This window comes from Hippoglossus hippoglossus, chromosome 1 (assembly GCF_009819705.1).
Source record: "Hippoglossus hippoglossus isolate fHipHip1 chromosome 1, fHipHip1.pri, whole genome shotgun sequence".
Taxonomy (NCBI): Eukaryota; Metazoa; Chordata; class Actinopteri; order Pleuronectiformes; family Pleuronectidae; genus Hippoglossus; species Hippoglossus hippoglossus.
In genome coordinates, this window is record NC_047151.1 from 19,506,217 (window position 1) to 19,525,961 (window position 19,745).

The following is a 19,745-nucleotide window of genomic DNA, read 5'->3' on the forward strand; positions in this document are numbered from 1 at the left end:
GAAATACAAATACAAAACTAAAATGACCCTCTTTACCAAAGTTGTGAAGTGGGTTGCTATTCAGAATGTAACATCCCATTTATTTGACCATCCAGTTCAGACATCGTTGTTTAAGGATTTCTTTGATCTAATGAAGAAATTAAATGCTTGTTTGAAATGTGAGAAATTATACAATCACAACTTAACAATGGCTCTTAAATTCACAAGTATACTCAGGCACGGTACAAAGCCGGTGTCCTCTAACTGAAAACACCCTCAGTTAATATTTAAGCAGAAATAATCCTGATAGAAATGTTGGCCAATGGAAAACTTGTTAATCATTGTCAGTCACTTTTCTTGGTCTGTCCAAACAGCACATTTAAAAATAAGAAGAACTGCTGCAAATGATAATGTCTGAATGTGTGTATGAATAAAGATGCCTTCTGGTTGCAAAGACCATTTATCAATCCTCCAATGAATTCAACTCCCCACACATTTCAATTTTAATAACTTTGACATAATCCTAAAGAGGCTCTGTGTCACTTCTGATTACAATGCTGGTGGTGGGATCCCGTTGTGGCATTTTACATCCGTCTGTGTCTGACAGAAGCAAAAAGGAGATTAACTTTGCAACTTGTTGCCCGAGCAGCTCATGAAATTCATGGTCCAGCACTGTCTCAATATAACTTGCAAATGGAAGTCTTATTTATTGTTCATATTTCATAAATACAGCTCATTTTATAGTTGTAATTTTGGAATAGACCCACAGTCATTGACCACAGATTCTTATTTCATAATAAAAACACAGATATTCCCTTAAAAATAAATCACACTGTAGCATTTAGGGGCAATTTTTAAAAACTTTATCACTTTTATCTTTATAATGACATACATGTAGAAACAATAACATACAGGGTTAATCAGTAAAAGATGTAATGAATATTTTATCTGCATGTTTTGTTATACATCCATTTAATGGTCCATGCATGATAGCTCTATTAAAGTGATGTGTTAACAGCTTTTGACTTCAGTTGGATTCTCCATTTTGTTGTGATTTAGACATTTCTCTTATATTCTCTTGTTTGACAACCTGTCTGATTGCATAGGCTAACACCCAGAAAATACGTTTTCATCAAGTTAAAAAGCAGTTTTTCTAATAAGGAAAGTAAATATCTGGGGTGAAAGATGTGCCCACTTTCCTCACTGCAGATGGAACACCTTTCGGACTATTTTCTCCAACGTTTGACCTGCGAGCTGTCTTTGTTTTCACTGTGCAGCTTCTCTCTTCCACCTGCTAACAGGCAGCTGGCCTCTCTGTTGTGACAACGGTGGGAGCTTCCAGACACCCTTGTAACAGCTTGGCTCGTTAGTGGGAGATTTAGCACTCTAACTTTGGGGGTTTGGAGGGCTGCTAATGTCCTGGAGGGGTGATTGAAACAGGGAAGGAGATCATTATGTTGACCAGCTCGCCTGGGCAGAGCTGAGCCTGACAGTTTTCTGTGTAGATGGTCGTGATCCAGATGGTCGACCGGGCTACAATTGCATAGGAGTGATTTTTTTTTTGGTCCACTTGTCCTGGTTGAACTTTGTGGTTAAGGACAACTGGAATCCATGTTGTCTCTACAAGATTAAAGTATGTTGAAATATTTTATGAAATGAAAACTTTTCAAAAGTAAATCGCCCCAAATTAATATCTCTGCTGCAGGTGGGTTATTTGACACACATTTCTCTAACCTATATTACCTATCTAAATAAATCAAATTCACTTATACTTCAGACTTTTCCATGAATTGCAAAGCATTATTGAATCCTACCTTTGTTTACAGTCCTTGTAGCCTGTACATTAGATGATTAATTGAGTCCATGCATTTTATGGTTGAAAGTGATTCTGAGCATACACAAAAAAAAAAAATATTCTAAATAGGTTATCAAGCTTTGAATGAAACATGTCCTTTGAAAAAAACATGTCTTTTGCCAGAATCATAAGCAGCTATAACTGGTTCCAGATGTGACAATCAGGCACTATTATGCCAAATAAAACATGCCATATACCTCAAATATTTGGACCCCCCCCCCCCAAAAAAAACTCAAAGTCAGTGCCTACAGTGAGCTTATAGGTGGTTTATATAAGAAGGACTTTTATGGGAATCTAAAGCTGGATCCAATTATGTTTTCAAAGGTTGTGTAGCACTTTGACCGTAGCAGCCGGCCATTGAGACCCAAGGCTTCACTAAAGGCTCCAAAGACATTATTTACTTTCTAATTACACACAAAATATTTAGCTGAGTTGAACTTTTAGGAACATATACTAGGAAAGGTTAGTTATAACCACTTCCTTACATTATATACTGGCCCAAGTCTTAGAGACAAATATTTGAAACCTGAATTTCCCTGAGTAAAATTCTTTCATATACTGCATATATTGCACCACAGCAGTAAAGGTGCTTCATCACCTCTTACATCTGTGACCATCAATTAACGTTATTCAACCTGATTGCAAAGGTTTAAAAATTGACAAACGAGAAATGTGAATGTGGATTTTCTGTGAATTTGTTTAATGTTTTAAATTAGGTTAAATATGGGCAACTAATTCATCATTTTATATATTAAATTGTGAAAATTAAGGCTGTTAAACTCTGTTGGGTTTCATATTACATTACAATTCAACCCAGACTTCAAGTACTCAGAGTAGATGGTGGTTGAGAAGCTGCAGGGGGCTTGTACGTAGGCAGAAGAACCACCAATTAAAGTCAGGAAAATGCATCTTTTATTGTGTTGAACATCTGTAGGAAAAATAACCCTCAGGGACAAGCACAGAGCATTTGAAAAGATGGCAGTCCACACTACATTTGATATTGATTACCGAACAACCTAAATGGAAAATATTTGTTAAAGACAGTGGAGAGAGTTGAAATCGGGTAAATACATTTAAGCCGTATACTGACCGAGATGTAGACAAGATACGAATGTAACCATCTGAAGAAAAGGAGACGATCTGAACTGCCTTCATCTCCTGCAAACCATGAATCTGAAGTATCAGTACCATCAGCTGCCATCTTCTGTCAGCCAGCTTTAATGCCCAACACTAACTCTTTTACTTTAACACTTAATAATTCTTGGCCCCCTCTTGGTGATTATCAGCTGCCCATTCCTTTAGCATCTGCAGGGAGTTGCTCATAATTATGATGGATTAGACTGCGGCTCTTTGTGCCTGTGCAGTGCAATTGTTTTGCAGATGCTGCGGATGTGACATGCATTAACAATGAAGGGCGGCAGAGAGAAATCAATATTCTACTGGAATCACTGGAATCTATTGGCTTTTGGCAGGGAGCACAGGGAAAACAAAATGAAACCATAAGCTCAGTTTGCGGCTTAACCTTCTGAAGAAATCGTATTGTATTATAGAAATTAAAAGCTAGCTTTCTTTCAGCTTTCCTTTTAATGTATATTTACAAATGCCAAATACAATTTTTAGAAAATTTGGTGTATCATGTGTAATAATAATTTGATAATACCATAATAATCATTTTCTGGACATATGGACTAATTTAGATATGTGTGGGTCTATCAGACATTGGGGTGGGTTAAGATTTTGTAGTCATAACTTCATTACCCAAAGCTTGTAATTAGTGTATGGCCCTTAACAAAGGCCTCAAATTTGAGAACTTAATTGCATTTGCAAATTTGACATTACAATGAGGCAATGGTCATTACAACAACAGAACAGCTGAAGAGCAGCCAGCTCCTCCTCCCATCTACCATCTGTGACGTGAACCTTACGTCCTCCAGTCTTAAATCAATTATACTTATGTTTTGATTAATATATTCTGTCTTTTGGTACTAAAACAAATAAACCATTTGTTAAAAAGTTTACTCCATATTCCAATGAAATATTCAAACACCCCTGTCCTGGATCATTTATGTTCATTTTAAATTGAGCACTTTTTTTATATTGGCTATGCAGCATAACAAATTGACTGGATCACATTTTGTTAATTCTGCTTGAACGATGAAATAACTAAATATGTATCTCCTACATTGTGCCTTGCAGGACAGACCGAGGGCAGCCCTGTGGATGGACTCTGAGCCGGCCAGATGGAAACAAAACAGGCCAGACATGAGGCGGAAGAAAGTCTGATATTAGCACAATTTGGCCAATCTCGAAACATCTCACACAAATTACAGAATGGAGATCAGTCTTCAGAGGGAGATTCTCTGCAGAACACTGGGGATACAAACTGGAACCATTACAAGCCTAATACAGGTGCCAACTCCATGAAGAGGCACAGAGATAATTGCAACAGCCCAGCTTCAGGACAAGGGCTATTTGATCAAGGAGCCTACATGATGAATGGAGAATTGATGAATGGAGAGTTGAAGCATGGGCTCACTGAGCAATCTTTACTGGTCCACCAGACCAAAAAGCTTAAAGTAGACACTGAGATTCAAGGAAATGATGACACGAGCTCTAGTTTGTTGGGAAACTTTCCTGAGTTGACAAAGGCAACAGAATTTGAATGCAAGGCCCCACATAGAGAAGTTAAGTTAGACAAGAGGAACTGTAATTTTCCAAATGGCGATATTTTCTGTCTACCAAGGAATAAACAAGTTTCAATTCCAAACGGTGCTGTATCGCCTTCCTCAACCATAGAGAGCACTCCAGGTGACCTTTTAGAGAAAACTTTGTCTCAGTATTATCCTGAGCAAGTTTCAATTGCACAACAAACACCTGGCTCAAACCTTGATGCTGTCAATGGTTCACTGGCAAACAAGATACCCAGTGAAGGTGCTCAACACCCCTCTTTAACCTCAGGGTTGTCCAATTCAGACCAAATGCCTGACTCACAACAGCAGCAGCCTGGAGCATCTGGCAGTGCTGAAGGAAGTAAAAATTACAACTCTGTCAACTATGTAGTGAATGGATACTCAACCAGTTTTGCAGCAGAACACCAGCAGCAACAGCATCAGCAGCGGCCACGTTCTTACTCTGGTCAGGAGCTGCCTCTAGGTCAGCTGCCTGGTATGATGTCCCCTACAAATACTGCCAACAGCTCACAACAACATCCAAATGGCCCACAGTGTTACCCAGATGACACAAATCCTCAAGGTATATATGTGAAAGCCAACCAGGGGTTTACTCAGAACTCTTTTCTCGAATGCAGTGCTCCTCTACAGACACCAGAGGAGGGTGGATATGACCCCTTTCCTAGCTCTGGGATAGATAAGCTCCGACAAAGTGAGGGACCCAGGTCTGGTCAGCATCATGGCACTGATGGGGGCCATCAGTTCCGGATGCAACCCCAGGACTTTAAACAAAATGCTGAGAAGCCACATAGAGACGATAGTATGGGACCCATGGGGCCCAGTCTCCAGCAGCCATGTCATCCTGGATTAGAAAATGGGATGGAGAACACGTTGTCTAAGCAGAGAGCTAACTCATCATGTCCGACTCCCCACCAGAGAGGCTGGATAGAGCTGAACTCTTCACATTCTCCCCAGCAATCTGGAAATGGCCCGTCACCCCAGGCTCAAGAGCAGGATATGTGGAGGGGCTACTCTGCTAAGCCTCAGTCAGAGCAGCAGGCAGCTAACCACCAGATTCACAGCCAGATGTTGGAAATGAATTCACCGCAAGGATTCCAGACACAGGGAGTTTTCAGAGATAGCAGTCAGGGGTCTAACAGCTTCCAGCAGCAACAACATGACTGTCTACCAGCCCAAACTCACTGTGTGCCAGCCCAGCACAACACTGCCCCTGAGTGTCAGCAATCAAATGCTAAAGCACCTCAAATGCAGCAACCCCAGAAAAGGCCTGAGCACCATAACTTCCCCCCAAATCGGCAAGCAGACAGCCACTACCACACCCAGATGCAGTCAGAGCACTTATGTGAAGACCCTGACCTGCAGGATATACTGTCACCTGGGCTTTCAACAACAAAGCAACAACAGCACTGTCATCTTCAGCGTCCATTGTCCCACCCACCACAATTTGAAGGGCAACCCAAGTCTACCAATTACAGACCTCGTAGTCAGCCTCCTCCAGGTCAACAGCAGCTTCAACCTGCTCAACCCAACAACCAACATAATCAGCACACTGACCATATAGCATTCAGTTACAACAACTCAACAGAAATGCAACAATTACAACAACAACAACAACAACAACAACAACAACGGCAATATCCACCACACTCAGGCAGCAGTAACCTCAAGCAATTTCAACCACAGCAGCCTATCAACCACTGCCACCAGCCAAACAACACAGACTTTCCCCAGACCTCTACACAGTCACAACCTCATTTACCACAAGGTGCATTAAACCAACAGGTAACAACACAAATGTATCCTAAAACTGAACAGCATCTGCAGACATCATGCACTCAGTTCCAAAGGGGGCCTCGTTTACCTCTGGGACCTGTGAGTCCCCATGGAGACTTTCAGAGGCACGCAGCCCTGCGTATGCACCTGTTACAAAGGCAGGAGCGTCAGGGCCCTGTTCATTCTCCCCAGAGCACTAGTGACCACATGAACAGCTTCAGGGCTGTGAAAATGGAAAACAGTACCAGATTTGATCTCCCTTGTTCACAGCAGCAGGAGCATCAGTTACAGATGCGAGAGGCAGGAATAGGTGGAATACAAGTCAAGCAAGAAAATCAACAATCCCAGTGTGCTCAGAGCAAGAGGCAGGAAAGCATCTTGGCCTCTATGGAACAAAGTCTGAGGCAGTACCAGCTTTCACCTGTGTTTGAGAAGAAATCCCTTGTCATCAATCCAGCAAACAATGTCAAAGTGGAATCTTCTGGCTCTGTCACAATCCTTTCAACCAATACTGACCTGGGTGGAGTTGAATCATATGCAGCTGCCTCAGCCCCAGGAGCTCCAAAAAAACCACATGATTCCACTCCTAAGAAGGAACACCTCCTACAGAGCTTTATGGACTCACCTATGAAGCTGCTGGATACACCTATAAAGAATCTACTGGATACCCCCGTGAAAACGCAATATGATATTGCATCCTGTCACTGTGTTGGTAAGTCTCATTATGTTTGTGTTTAAACATGATTGATCAGTTGGTGTGTAAATATTAATGCATGTTTCTTTATGACCTAAGAACAAATCAGTGAGAAGGATGAAGGCCCATACTACACTCACCTGGGATCAGCACCTACTGTTCCTGGTATACGGGAGATGATGGAGAAAAGGTTAGCCACAAACTAGACCTCTTGAAAAAATGTTAATTGTGTGTTTTATAACCACTGTGCACTATTGTACCTGTATTTACTTTAATGCCCATATTCTTCTTTGAAGGTCTGGTCTCACTGGTAGCGCACTCAGGATTGAAAAAGTAATATATACCGGCAAGGAAGGAAAAAGTACACAGGGGTGCCCCATAGCCAAATGGGTAAGAACTGATTGTATATTTAATTTGAGAAGTAAGTATGGTTCCATGTATTTGCCTCAAATATCTGCATGTGCACATGTTAAAATACCGATCATGTTTCAGGTGATTCGTCGATCCAGTGTAGACGAAAAGCTACTGGTGCTGGTGCGGGAACGTACTGCTCACACATGTGAGACAGCCTGCATCATTGTGGTAATCCTGGTCTGGGAGGGCATTCTACCCAATATAGCTGACCGCCTCTACCTCGAGCTAAGTGAAACTCTAAAAAAGCATGGAGCCCTCACCCAGAGACGCTGCGCTCTCAATGAGGAGTAAGTACCTTCAAATATACATGGTACATGTACCAAAGACTTGAAAGGGTACCAATTCCCTGTTTGATCCTCACTCACTACTTTTGCCTACCACGGATTTAAAATGGACAAAAATGACAAATTAAAGCTTTGTGTCTTCCCCCTTCAGGAGGACCTGTGCATGCCAGGGGCTAAACCCTGATGCCTGTGGAGCATCCTTCTCTTTTGGTTGCTCTTGGAGCATGTACTACAATGGATGCAAATTTGCCCGAAGCAAAATCCCAAGGAAATTCAAGCTACTAGGAGATGATGTGAAGGAGGTATTTCATCTAGATTTACAATAGTAGTCTAAGTGTGAAGAATGGATACATTAAATAAACATGTTAAAGTAAATGTTGAGGATTTTTTTTACCATACTCACACATTACTGTATATGCCACTAAATATTATGTATATTGTATATTACATATTATATCATATCTGTACAGGAGAATAGTGCCTGTCTAATTCCACAGATACTCCATTCTCTCTTTAAACAGTACCCAAGGTCAGGTTATAGATAAAGGGCCAAACAACAGTACATTGTAGTGTCTACGTTGAGGGACTTTCATATCTAACTCAGATGCGCCAGACAGAGAGCCACCAACTTCAACTCTTTTGCGTATTTCACCAGTGGAAAGACATAAGGACCAAATGTGATTTAGGAATGCATGTTTTAGGCTTAACTATCCAATAGGATGCGAACACCTACATGTAACATGGAGAGGGACAGCAATTCTAGCTATTCATGGATGTGCTGTTGGAATGGGTGACGCAAGTAGAGGGAGATATATGGGGATGCTGTGGGAGACATCTTGAGACTTGGGGGTGACAATTGCTCATGTTGCTCTGTTAGCATTGTTATATTGTTCCTCCTTCTGGTCTCCTTGATGCATCAAGTCTACATTAAAACCTTCTGCATAAGACATCAGCTGCTGTCTGAGTTCTCCTTTCACCAGCTTCCAGAAAACTTCCATTCCAGTAACTTACGACTGCCATTTTTTTTCTTTCAGGAAGAGAGACTTGATCACAACTTGCAAAATTTGGCAACCTTACTGGGTCCCTTGTATAAAAACTTGGCACCTGAAGCTTATGGAAACCAGGTGAGTATATGTGAACATTACACATGCTGTTTACTAATCCCAATCTACATTCTAATGATTTATTAAAATCAACAAAACTTGAAAAAGAATACCCTGCTCCTCAAAAGTATCAGTCATCAAATAATATATTAAAATAATGATATAATATATCTCATATAATTCATCAAATGTAGGGTTTTAATACAAATGCATACATACAAAGAAATGTAACTTGCATGCCGACAACAATCAGATCCTAACAAAGTGACTGGGTATTTCTACAAATAAATGCATGATAAAGACGTTTTGTGAAACATCCCATCTATATTTTTTAGTGACCCTCGTAAACTAATACTGTTTTAAAATTTACCTCCTGTTTTTCCTGGACACAGGTAGAACATGAACAAAGGGCACCAGATTGCCGTCTGGGCCACAAGGAGGGCCGACCATTCTCTGGGGTCACTGCTTGCCTGGACTTCTGTGCCCACGCTCACAGAGACCTCCATAACATGCAGGGTGGCAGTACTGTGGTAAGCCGAACCTGGGCAATGTATATTTTTCCAAGTTTCTAGTTTGAGAATGGAATAGATACTGAGACTTAAAATGCACATCACGCTATACTTTAATTTCCCATTATTTGAATGACAAAAGTACTTAATGTCTGTAACATTCCTAAGTCAGTGTTTAACTCATCCCCATTTTACAGGTGTGTACATTAACAAGCGAGGATAACCGTGAGATTGGAAAGATTCCAGAGGATGAGCAGCTCCACGTTCTGCCTCTTTATAAGGCTTCCAAGACTGATGAATTTGGCAGTGAGGAAGGTCAACAAGAGAAAATCAAGTCAGGCGCTATCCAAGTCCTGAGTGCATTTCGCCGCCAGGTGCGCATGCTTGCAGAGCCCGCCAAGTCTTGCCGGCAAAAGAAGCTGGACGCTAAAAAGGCAGCTGCCAACAAAAATGCCATGTTGGACAGCTCTAATGATAAGGCAGAGAAGGCCCTCCTGGCTAAGTCAAAAGCAGGCACTTACGAGAATATCACTCACAGCACTCCTATGGCAGGTACTGTAACAGGTATTGTTTATTTACTTACTGTTTAACATTTATTACCATTTTTTAAATCCTCTTGTGTCGATATAAAAATGCATCTCTTTGTAGGGGTACATTGCCAATATGCTAAATAAATAGTAAAAAACTCTAAGAGCAATTAATCTACAAAATTTATGCCTGATGATGATTGAATCGGCGGTTTGTGTAATTTTTTTTGCTACTTCTCAGGCCTTCATTAAAAAAACATCTTTTTTAGGACATATTCCAGGTGCTATGGGAGCAACCTATCATCCAGGGCAGCCAACACACCACCTTGGGATCCATCCTCAGCAACTACAACAACAGCACCAGAGTATTCTACCCCCTTATCCTGGCTCCCCAAATGCAGCCAACTACCCCAGGTTCCCTAACCATCCTGGGTCTTTTCCAAGCACTTCCAAGCCAGGCAGCTTGTATCCCCACCAGCCGCCAACACCAGCCAGCCCTTATCCTTCCCCACTCCATGTACCAAACTCTTACATTAATGGATCAAATCGTCCATACCCAGGTTATCAATGTAATGGAGGAATGCCCCTTGACAATTACCATCCATACTATACTTCAAACCAAAAGCACCTAGACATGTACCGACAACAGCGGCCAGTGCTTTATTCAGAGCAGCAGTATGGTGCACATCAACGTTATGACGTCACTTATCCCCCAAGGTACAATGAGCCAGGTTTACAGGTCAATGGTTACAATGCATGCAGCATGAGGCCAGTTCACCCCATGAGACCCTATGGCCCTTATGGTCCTAATGGAGCCTCAGAACCCCAGTTTATGGACCCCCTGTCCAGAGCACCATCAGCCCATGGAGGTCTAGACTATACAGCTGCTGTAAGCAAAGGCAATCAGTTTGGAGGATACCAAAATCCATACCTGTCTCGGAGCCCTCAAATCTTACCACCAGGCCAAGATCCTTTCCATATGCAAATCAAGACAGAGATGAGCATGCCTAGCCCACAGATTACTTCTCAGTTAGGTGGTGGGTGTTTAAACCGCGAGACACAGCCAGGGGTAGGTCTGCCTAATGGAAGCCTCATGGGCTCTGGTATTAAGCAAGAGCCTGGAACACCACCGACACCCACAACACCAAAAAAACCAGAGATGTGGTCAGACAATGAGCACAACTTCTTGGACCCTGATATTGGTGGTGTGGCAGTGGCCCCTAGCCATGGCTCAGTCCTGATTGAGTGTGCGAAACGGGAGCTCCATGCAACAACACCCCTTAAAAATCCAGACCGCAACCACCCAACACGCATCTCCTTGGTATTCTACCAGCACAAAAATATGAATGAGGCCAAGCATGGTTTGGCACTGTGGGAAGCCAAGATGGCAGAAAAGGCTCGAGAGAAGGAGGAAGATGCAGAGAGGAACGGTGGCGAGGGGACACCTAGCAAGGGCAGCAAAAAGGGGGTGAAGCGGGAGCATCTGGAGTCAACAGATCCCAGTGTTCCGCCTCCTTACAAGCGTTTTATCCAGGCACTAATGGAGGGGTCCTTGTCATGCACAACAAACACCTATGTCAGTACATCTCCATACGCCTTCACCAAGGTCACAGGACCTTACAGTAAGTTTGTGTAGAGAACACTCACGATGAAGAAAAGTGAAGGGGCTTCATAAATGATAAACAAAGACTTTAAGCACCACTGGCCTCATTTAAACACTCCTTCCTATCCATAAGGTTAACAACAGCATTGTATAGAAAAAGGAACCCGTGATCAGATGAAATCACCTTTCACATCAGGTCTTTCACCTCTTTAACAATCAAGCTTTACGAGTTGACCCTAGTAAGGATGTATTTATTTTTGTTTGACAACTTTTGAAAGATAGTGTCAAATTCTCTGGTGCTTTTAGACGGATACATAAGGACCTATTTTTACAGAAACAAAGTTCTCTTTCTTTAATGGTGGCTTTATTTTTCTTACAAAAAGTTGGAGATGGCGAACTTGGCATGATACACTGACTTTGTAAATTACAACATTCATGGTGCTAAAGTGTGCTTAATACCATTTCTTTTAAATCAAATGCCTTCACACAATACCATAACACACTCTACGATTGACACTCAATCTCAGCTGACACTGAAAATATTATCCCGCTGTAAAATCATCAGCATCATAATGCTTTTCGTCAAGTCGGTGTTCCTTGGACCACTTTTTAATAATAAAAGTTAAATGTTTTGGTAATATGGTAATATTTTTAAATCATAAAATCTGGTTGTATTGCTCTTATAACAGTAATTAATTCCCTAGCATCATGGCATTTTGATTGACAAATTTATAAGAGGATTGTATGAGCAATCCATGAAATAAGTTGAGTTCACAACGATCATTGTGTTGGTGCTTCTTTCCCTTTCCTATGTCATTTTTACTGTAAATTGAGCCATACTAAATGGTGCATTTTTAACATTTTGAGAAAAAACTTTGCAATTTCGTTATTTTAATATTTACCAGGTTTACTATGTTGTTAGCGACTGTTTTTAATGTTCCTTACTGTAGGTTCATTGAACAAACCTGGATTGTGAATATTACGTGTAGTTTTGTCTTTGGTGCTTAGTAAATATGCTTTTTATACACTGAGGAACATGAAACAGGGTAGGCTCAGTGTCAGTTTCAGAGGGCAGCTGGCTTGCTGTGGGGTCTTTAATTATTGTAATCTAACTGTAAGATAAACATTTGAGATTTGTACAGTAAATTAATTTCCCGTTTTGGAATTGCTGTGATAGATTTTGTGTTGGAAAAATGCAAACTGTATTTCTTTGGGTTTCAACTGACTTTTTCATAAGGTGCTATTCAACCTACTAGACACATACAATGTGAGACTCTTGGGGCAGTGAGAAGGCTTTTAAATAATGTTTAGTACAAACCTGTAATACCTCAAAATTAGTTTGGCAATATGATTATAACATATTTTTCTTTCTTCCTCTGTATATTACTTTCAAAATGTTGAGAACAGCTCGGCTTAAGCCCACTTAAAAAAGGCATAAAAGTTCATTTCTTACTTTTTATCAATCTGCTAGAAAGTATCATTTGAACTTGAATCTTTGATGTTACTGTAAAATCAGGGACATTTTAAACTAATTTGTGTACATCTTCATCGCCTGTATTCAACTTGTCCTCTTCTCATTCAGGGACTTGCCATTGCATCCCGAACTATTGTCTATTCCACACAGATGAAATTATTTCCCTGCAATCCTTTACTTATATTTTAGCTAGAATGATGGTGGTAATCTATTAAAAGTAATTGAACATATATGCACTGAGCTGATTAAAGGGAAAGTATGATATTGACTAAGTTAAAAGCAATGTATTTGCTTTCGCTTTGAGGAAAGACCAGGGCAATGATTAACGTAATTGCACATCTTTGTGCCTGTGTATAGTTAAATTTATTTATAACCACTAAGCAATTGTATAATGATTTTATTCCCTGATTTAATTAATGCGACATATAAAGGAATGACTCATGTTATAGTAACAACTTTCCCCACTCTTTAACGTATTCATTTTCTGCAAGCACTTCATTTCTTTTTCAGGAAAAAAAATATGTAACAAAGAATTACAAACATTTTATTTAAACAGATTGTAAATGTGTTAAAAAAATAAATAAATTATGTCACAGTGTACATACCAAGAATTTGTATTGCAGGAATACAACTAATTCTTCGATGTTGATGTAGGTTCTTCTTTTCTGTCAATTTGACCCACAGCTTCTCTATCAGCAATCCTCATCATATCTTAAAATATCCTTTTGACTCTTTCAGGTTAAGAGATTGATCATAGTTAGATTATCCAGGAAGTCTTTGTAAATATTACGGTCACTGTCACAGCAATGTTTACAGTTATAGTATCCTGTTAGCTACGACATTAGAAGTTCTAGGTTTTTTTCTTTTAACTGTTCCAATTTTGTAAAATAAATCTACATAAAAATGTTGAATTTCATTGTACAGGACCCAGCTACAGTAGCAGGTTGTGGTTGAGAAAGCCGAGGTGTCTAAGATATAGCGGGTTACAAGCATAGCCATACTTGAAGATGCTTCAGAGTGTTTCTAAGTGAGTCAACATTACTTGAATAACTTTCTGGGCTTAACTTGTGCACTATATGTGCTCAGCTCAAAGGTTAAGCTAGCAGTTGATACACACTTGGTTTTTTTGCAGTTAGACACTAAAGGTATAAAAAAAGTGCAACTTTTTGCCTGTCATTTTATTTTTTTAAGGCTTTCCTAGTTCTTCTGAAGTTTGGTATGCTACAAAAAATGGAATTAAGGATGGGTATTAATACTGTAAGTATTGTAATGTACTGAATGCAGTTTATTTGAAAGCTGTTTATTATATCATTCCTGATATTGCTGAGATGTGGGTGTTTTTTTAATAAAATTTATATTTATTTAAAGCAATCTGATTTGTTACTCCAAGTTAATACTACTATCTAACATGTTGAAGCTTTTAAATGTGTAATTATTGATAAAACTTGAAGAGATCTTATCACGTTCACATCTTATTTTTTATTATTTATCCAAACAAGAAGAAGCTGTGGTTGCAGGTACAATTATGACTTCAGAACAGATTTGGAGCATGTTAACTTGACGTTCAGTCCAATAGAAGGCAAGGCTGGACCTGTACATTTGCCACAAAAGTACTGCAATACATATAAAAAATAATTTACAATTTAATAAAATTTAAAACAAAAGGAGAATATTTTGTGATCAACCTATAGACTTCTAATTTTAAAAAACAATTTGATGTTCTTAATTCTACTCAAAAGATCTTCACGTGCTTGTGCTGTCAGTGTATTAGTATAATCTTTTTTCATTTCAATTTTCTTTTTTAACTAATGATTGGATGGAAAATGCAGGTGGCACTTTACACAGCTGAGGAAGAGTTCTTACCAAAAATAAATCCAGCTGCATATAGATAAATCTTCATTGGATGTTAGGAACTTTGGTCAGTTTCCTTATTGTCTTTAGGGTTTCAGACGAAATACCACTTATCCACTGTCAAAACAAAATGTCAAAAGTATGAGCATTAAACCATAAAATGCCTCAAATAAACCAAATTTAGTTTGATTCACTCATTGTTAACTTACCCTCTGGAGACACAGGATGTGGGCTTCCAAATCCTGGGGCCTAAGGAGTCACAAAATATAAACGAAAATTACCAAACCCGACATTTGTAAAGTTTTACAAGCTATTATTTTGCTCATTATCATTTACACCATTTGGAAGTTCTCACCGACTGGACGACATCTCTGGCCTCATCAGCACTGCATTTCAAAGGACTCTCACAGCAAGAGATATTTTTGCTGAACAAATAGGGATTGTCCAAAATAAAAAGTCAGTTCTGTTCATGACAATCACAGAGTCAAGTCTATGTTTGCCACAGATACACTGCAGAGGCTTTACCTCCACCACCTTACCATTCAATCCCTTCACTATTTGTCTGCTTCTGCACTAGTGCCCTCCAGTGCTCATGGGTGGACTTGATAATCTCAACTGCAAAGTCCTAACAAAAGAACAAAGATCAGAGAAGACACCATTGAGATTTCTTCTGGAACAGTCCATTTCAATTAAATTAGTTTGAACCATTTAAACCACAGAGGACCACGACTCCTCGTATATCAACTGTCAAGGTTTATTACTGTTAAGCAGTAGTGCAAAGGTCTCAGTACCTTGTCTTTGAATTGTCCATTGAATCCAAATTGGTTCTCAGGCTTTCCATCGGGCACCTTATATTTCCTGAACCAGTCGACGGTTGCCTCTAAATGACCGGGTCGGCTCTTGCGGACATCCTCTATGCCTTAAAAGGACAGTAACATGTTGAACAGATAAGAATAGAGGAACCCAGGATTTACAGATTGATTGTTAAAAATTAGACAAATCTGTATGCCACTTACACTCCATAGTAGAGTTTCATCTTAACAAAAGATAACATTATGACTATATATATCCTCCTGATGTTAATAGTGGTTACATATGCCCAAGCAAGTAATACATTTAAAAATGGCTTTAAAAAATTAACACTTTTTCATTAAAACTACACAAGGACAAGGTCGGTTGCAGCTGAAGTAAATAAAACGGTGTGTAAATATGTGCAATTTAGGTTTCCTGGACTGAATTTATTTGCGGTAAAGTATGGATCAGTACGGAAGTTTCTGGATGTTGAATATATGATCACACCCACTATTTAGATTTTTGGCATCCGGGTCCTGAGCATTGATAGCAATGACCTTCCAGTCCATTTCTCCCTCGTCAATCATGGCTAAGATGCCAAGTACTTTCACTTGGATCACTTGACCTGGAAAACACACCTGAATAGGCCAACACAATACAAATAGTCAGTCTATTGTCAATCAGTCACACAATGTCAAAAGGTATGTGTAATGAAGCAAGCAAAAAACATCCTAAAAAATGCTATGATTCATTATACACACTGCAGCAGTCTTACCTGGGTCCCAATTTCACAAACGTCAACGGGATCATTATCACCACAACATGTCGTTTCTGCATCTGTGTGGTTTGGGTCCTCCCATGTCTTTTTCAGGGGAATAGTTCAGAAACATGAAAGAAATATTTTTTTCCTAAAAAGTCACTAATTTAATGAATGAATGAATAAAAATATCAGTCTAATTCACCTATAAGCTCAAACATGAATTTGAAATTCAATGATATTTAAATGAAACTCATCATTGTGTTTAAATTGCTGTATTGTTATTAGATATACACTAAATTCTTTATAAACTATGCTCTAATGTAAATGTGAGCCATTTTCCTCACCTGTGGGAGAGCCCCATAGTTCCAGATGTAACCTTTATGTGGAAATATGTTGGCAACATATCGGAGCTTGCCTTTCTTTACATCTTGTTTGATCGGATTCAGTGGTTCCTTTGTAGCAATCTGAAAAAGTGAAGCAAATATGAGCAATGGTAAATGTATTTGTGTGTTTGTACGACACACAAATGTATTTGTGTGTCGTAGAAACATAACTTAAAGCAGCATCAGAAGATTAGATTTGGTTTGATGCTATACTGACTGGGAACCAACACTTATCCGCAATATTCAGCAAGGAAACTTTTAAAATATGTGGAATTCTAAACAGAGTTTGGTGAATAAATTGCAGCGGCAGCTCTTTAGGTTCAGGAAGCCGTGAATCATGAGGAATATCCACCATTCAGTTGTGTTTCCGTTCAGTGACTACACAGTCGGTGCTCAGCTCAATTGATAGGCTTTGTTTTTTCTCTTCATGAAAACCACTTGCTCGATAGGACACGCAGCCCAACAGAATAATCGCTGCAGAGGGCGCTGTTGCTCAGTAAAGTTACTTAGTGTTGCTTTAATTTCAACATTGAACTTATTAGCTTGTCTTATAATAAAAAAAATAGCTTCAAGCTACAGCCATGCTAGCTAATTTATAAAACAATTAGAAATACACTATTTAAAAATGTGTAATGAAACGGGGGTGAATGAAAGTTAACATATTAGTCACTGTAAACCAGCAGTGTTAATACTTAAACATTTCCTTTACTAAAGTAGAAGCAGTCATAGAAAAATATAAATCAAAAGTGAGATACTAGCTATAGCCTGTATATAGATATATATGGATATATAAATATACTATATAAATCTATACTTACCTCCATTTTAGCATTTGACCATCGAGGTACCTCTACAACCATGTTAAAGAGCACCTGAGAGTAAAGAAGAAATCTTTCATTTAATCCCAGTTTATGCTGTGGTGAAAGAAAAAATGATATACAGTTGATTAATTTGACAATACCTCTTTCTCATTACGCTTGGGTTTTTTAGCTGGTACATCATTGTCCTGTTAAAAAAAAGAATAAGATGCTAGTTTGACTGTTGTGGTGTGAATAAATATCAAAAAGCTGTCGTCACATTTTCTGCATCACATTTATCAAACAGAAACTAAAATCAGAAGACTTACCTGTTCCAGCTCAGCTATAAGTGGAATGTCATGGAACGGTGAAACATATTTCCCTTCAGAGGTTTCTAAGGAAAATGAAGTAAAAATAGAAATACACGTGGCATATCAAAATTCGAGAAAACCGTGTGTAAGTGAAATTAATGTCCCAGAAAAATGGCTTATTCTTTCGTCAGAATTCACCATTATCACATGGTTTCCCTCTGAAGTCACATTCAGGGCGGGAACCTCAAATGCTCTTAGCAACAGAATTAAGTTTCAAATCGTATCAACACAGGAAATCTGATGAACTGATATTTCACCACTTCACGACTTGAGTCTCCAACGTGAGCTAGGATTGGCTCCAGCCCCTGTGACCCTAAAAGGACGAACTGTATAGATAATCCACATTGCTAATGTTTTCTCAGACATTATCACACAATCATTTGTTCACATAAACAAATGATGTTGGGTAAACCTGAGGCTGTAGGGCCCCCTGGGGGTCTGGAGCATGTGGGCAGTCGGCTGTTTGTAATCCAGCCTTGATGGTTCTCACTATTACCAGAGCAAAATAATAATGAAATGATCAATGAAATCTTCCGGTTTGATTATATAAAAAAGGAGGAGTAATTAACCAATGCATCACAATTCAATTAAGTTTAGCTTTATTGGATGTGTGTGACTGAATTGTACTAATGCTTTAGGGAAATGATTCGTTTTTCCACTGTGTTTGTGTTTGTCTTTCAATGGTTGTGAGGATAAATTTTGGCTTGAACCATCATTGTGAGGACATTTGGATTGTTGTCATATGATCAAAGTGCTTTTTGAGGGTTAAGACGAGGTTATAGAGTTTACGTTATAATTAAGTATAGTTTGGGATAGTTAGGGTTGGGCAAGGAAATGACGAAGTGTTTGTGTTTGTATACGTCTTTCTATGAATTTGACGACACATTTTGATACAAAACCATCATTGAGGTCATTTTGACTAGTTATCATAGCATCAAATTGCTTTTGGGGATGATTAAGATGAGGTTAAAGAGTATAAGTTATGAAGTGATAATTAAGGCAAAGGGCTAGGAAATGTGGAAATAACGGTGTGTGTGTGTGTGTGTGTGTTGACCACGTGACCATAAAACAGGAAGTACAAGCACGTGAAAAACAAATCCTCTCCTTCCTGCTTATGAAGGAGTTAAACATGTGGACAGTCTGACAGTAGCAGAGCTTTAGCTCTAATGCTAACACTCAGCATTGTAACTGTGCCGCATGCTAGCACTAAATAACCTCCCGTTCAAAGGTCAGACGAGGTTACCTGCCCGGTGGCTCCGGTGACCGGAGACCGGAGCACGGCGCCGTTAAACCCGTGAACACATGAGGCTCCTCCCGTACTCACGGTGATTTAACTTACTAAAATAGATCCGGTAGTCCAGAGAGTGAGGTCTTCCTCTCTCCTCCGTGAGGTAGTGCATGCTTTTTCTCAGGTGATGAAGATGAGGAAGAGCTGCTGCTTGTGCGACGAGTTTGTTTCTGGAGACAGAAAACGAGCCGCTGACTTTCAGCAGGAAGCCGAGACAGGAGCGCAGCGGCGGAGGAGTCATTATACACACACACTTCTTCTTCCTCCTCCGGTTCCTGCTTCCCGTCCTCCACCTCCGCCACATCCACCACCGAGGAGCCGGAACCTCCGCTCTGTGGCTTTCACAATAAAAGCACGTGCAGTCGAAAACATTATATAAAAAAGATAATAAAAACGTTTCAAGACACAGTGACTGAGAAATATGCTAAATTTTAACAACTAGTCAAGATTCTTAAAAAACACGAGTGTGATAAAATCCATTACGTAGGAGAAGTTTCTGTGAAGGGACATTTATTTATATGGCATATTTAAAAGTTAGAGTGCAAGCCAAGTGCTTTTCAATCAGTGTAGATAAAAAGATCAAGTAGTGCGACGATAT

The 19,745-nt window shown here is 39.5% G+C and overlaps 2 protein-coding genes across 3 annotated transcripts in view; one reads left to right on the forward strand and one right to left on the reverse strand.

Moving 5' to 3' along the window:
- The window catches only part of tet2 (tet methylcytosine dioxygenase 2), a 28,979-nt gene extending 14,372 nt beyond the window's left edge, over positions 1 to 14,607 (forward strand). The window contains exons 2-10 of one of the 2 annotated variants that reach the window (XM_034602086.1): positions 4,031 to 7,009; positions 7,091 to 7,181; positions 7,288 to 7,381; positions 7,484 to 7,692; positions 7,841 to 7,991; positions 8,724 to 8,813; positions 9,185 to 9,322; positions 9,499 to 9,865; positions 10,098 to 14,607. In XM_034602086.1, the coding sequence (XP_034457977.1) occupies positions 4,075 to 7,009; positions 7,091 to 7,181; positions 7,288 to 7,381; positions 7,484 to 7,692; positions 7,841 to 7,991; positions 8,724 to 8,813; positions 9,185 to 9,322; positions 9,499 to 9,865; positions 10,098 to 11,464 (5,442 nt within the window). In that variant the 5' untranslated portion in view covers positions 4,031 to 4,074 and the 3' untranslated portion in view covers positions 11,465 to 14,607. The remainder of the gene's footprint in view (positions 1 to 4,030; positions 7,010 to 7,090; positions 7,182 to 7,287; positions 7,382 to 7,483; positions 7,693 to 7,840; positions 7,992 to 8,723; positions 8,814 to 9,184; positions 9,323 to 9,498; positions 9,866 to 10,097) is intronic. The other variant, XM_034602096.1, reaches the window with a different exon arrangement.
- ppa2 (inorganic pyrophosphatase 2) lies at positions 14,365 to 19,464 on the reverse strand. Its single transcript, XM_034602154.1, has 12 exons — positions 19,199 to 19,464; positions 17,818 to 17,882; positions 17,653 to 17,697; positions 17,510 to 17,563; positions 16,653 to 16,772; positions 16,324 to 16,410; positions 16,060 to 16,186; positions 15,548 to 15,675; positions 15,296 to 15,381; positions 15,112 to 15,181; positions 14,966 to 15,005; positions 14,365 to 14,873 (listed from the first exon to the last, which is right to left on the reverse strand). The coding sequence occupies exons 1-12, from the start codon at positions 19,449 to 19,451 to the stop codon at positions 14,851 to 14,853; spliced, it is 1,098 nt and encodes a 365-aa protein (XP_034458045.1). The 5' UTR covers positions 19,452 to 19,464; the 3' UTR covers positions 14,365 to 14,850.
- Between the last annotated feature and the right edge of the window lie 281 nt (positions 19,465 to 19,745).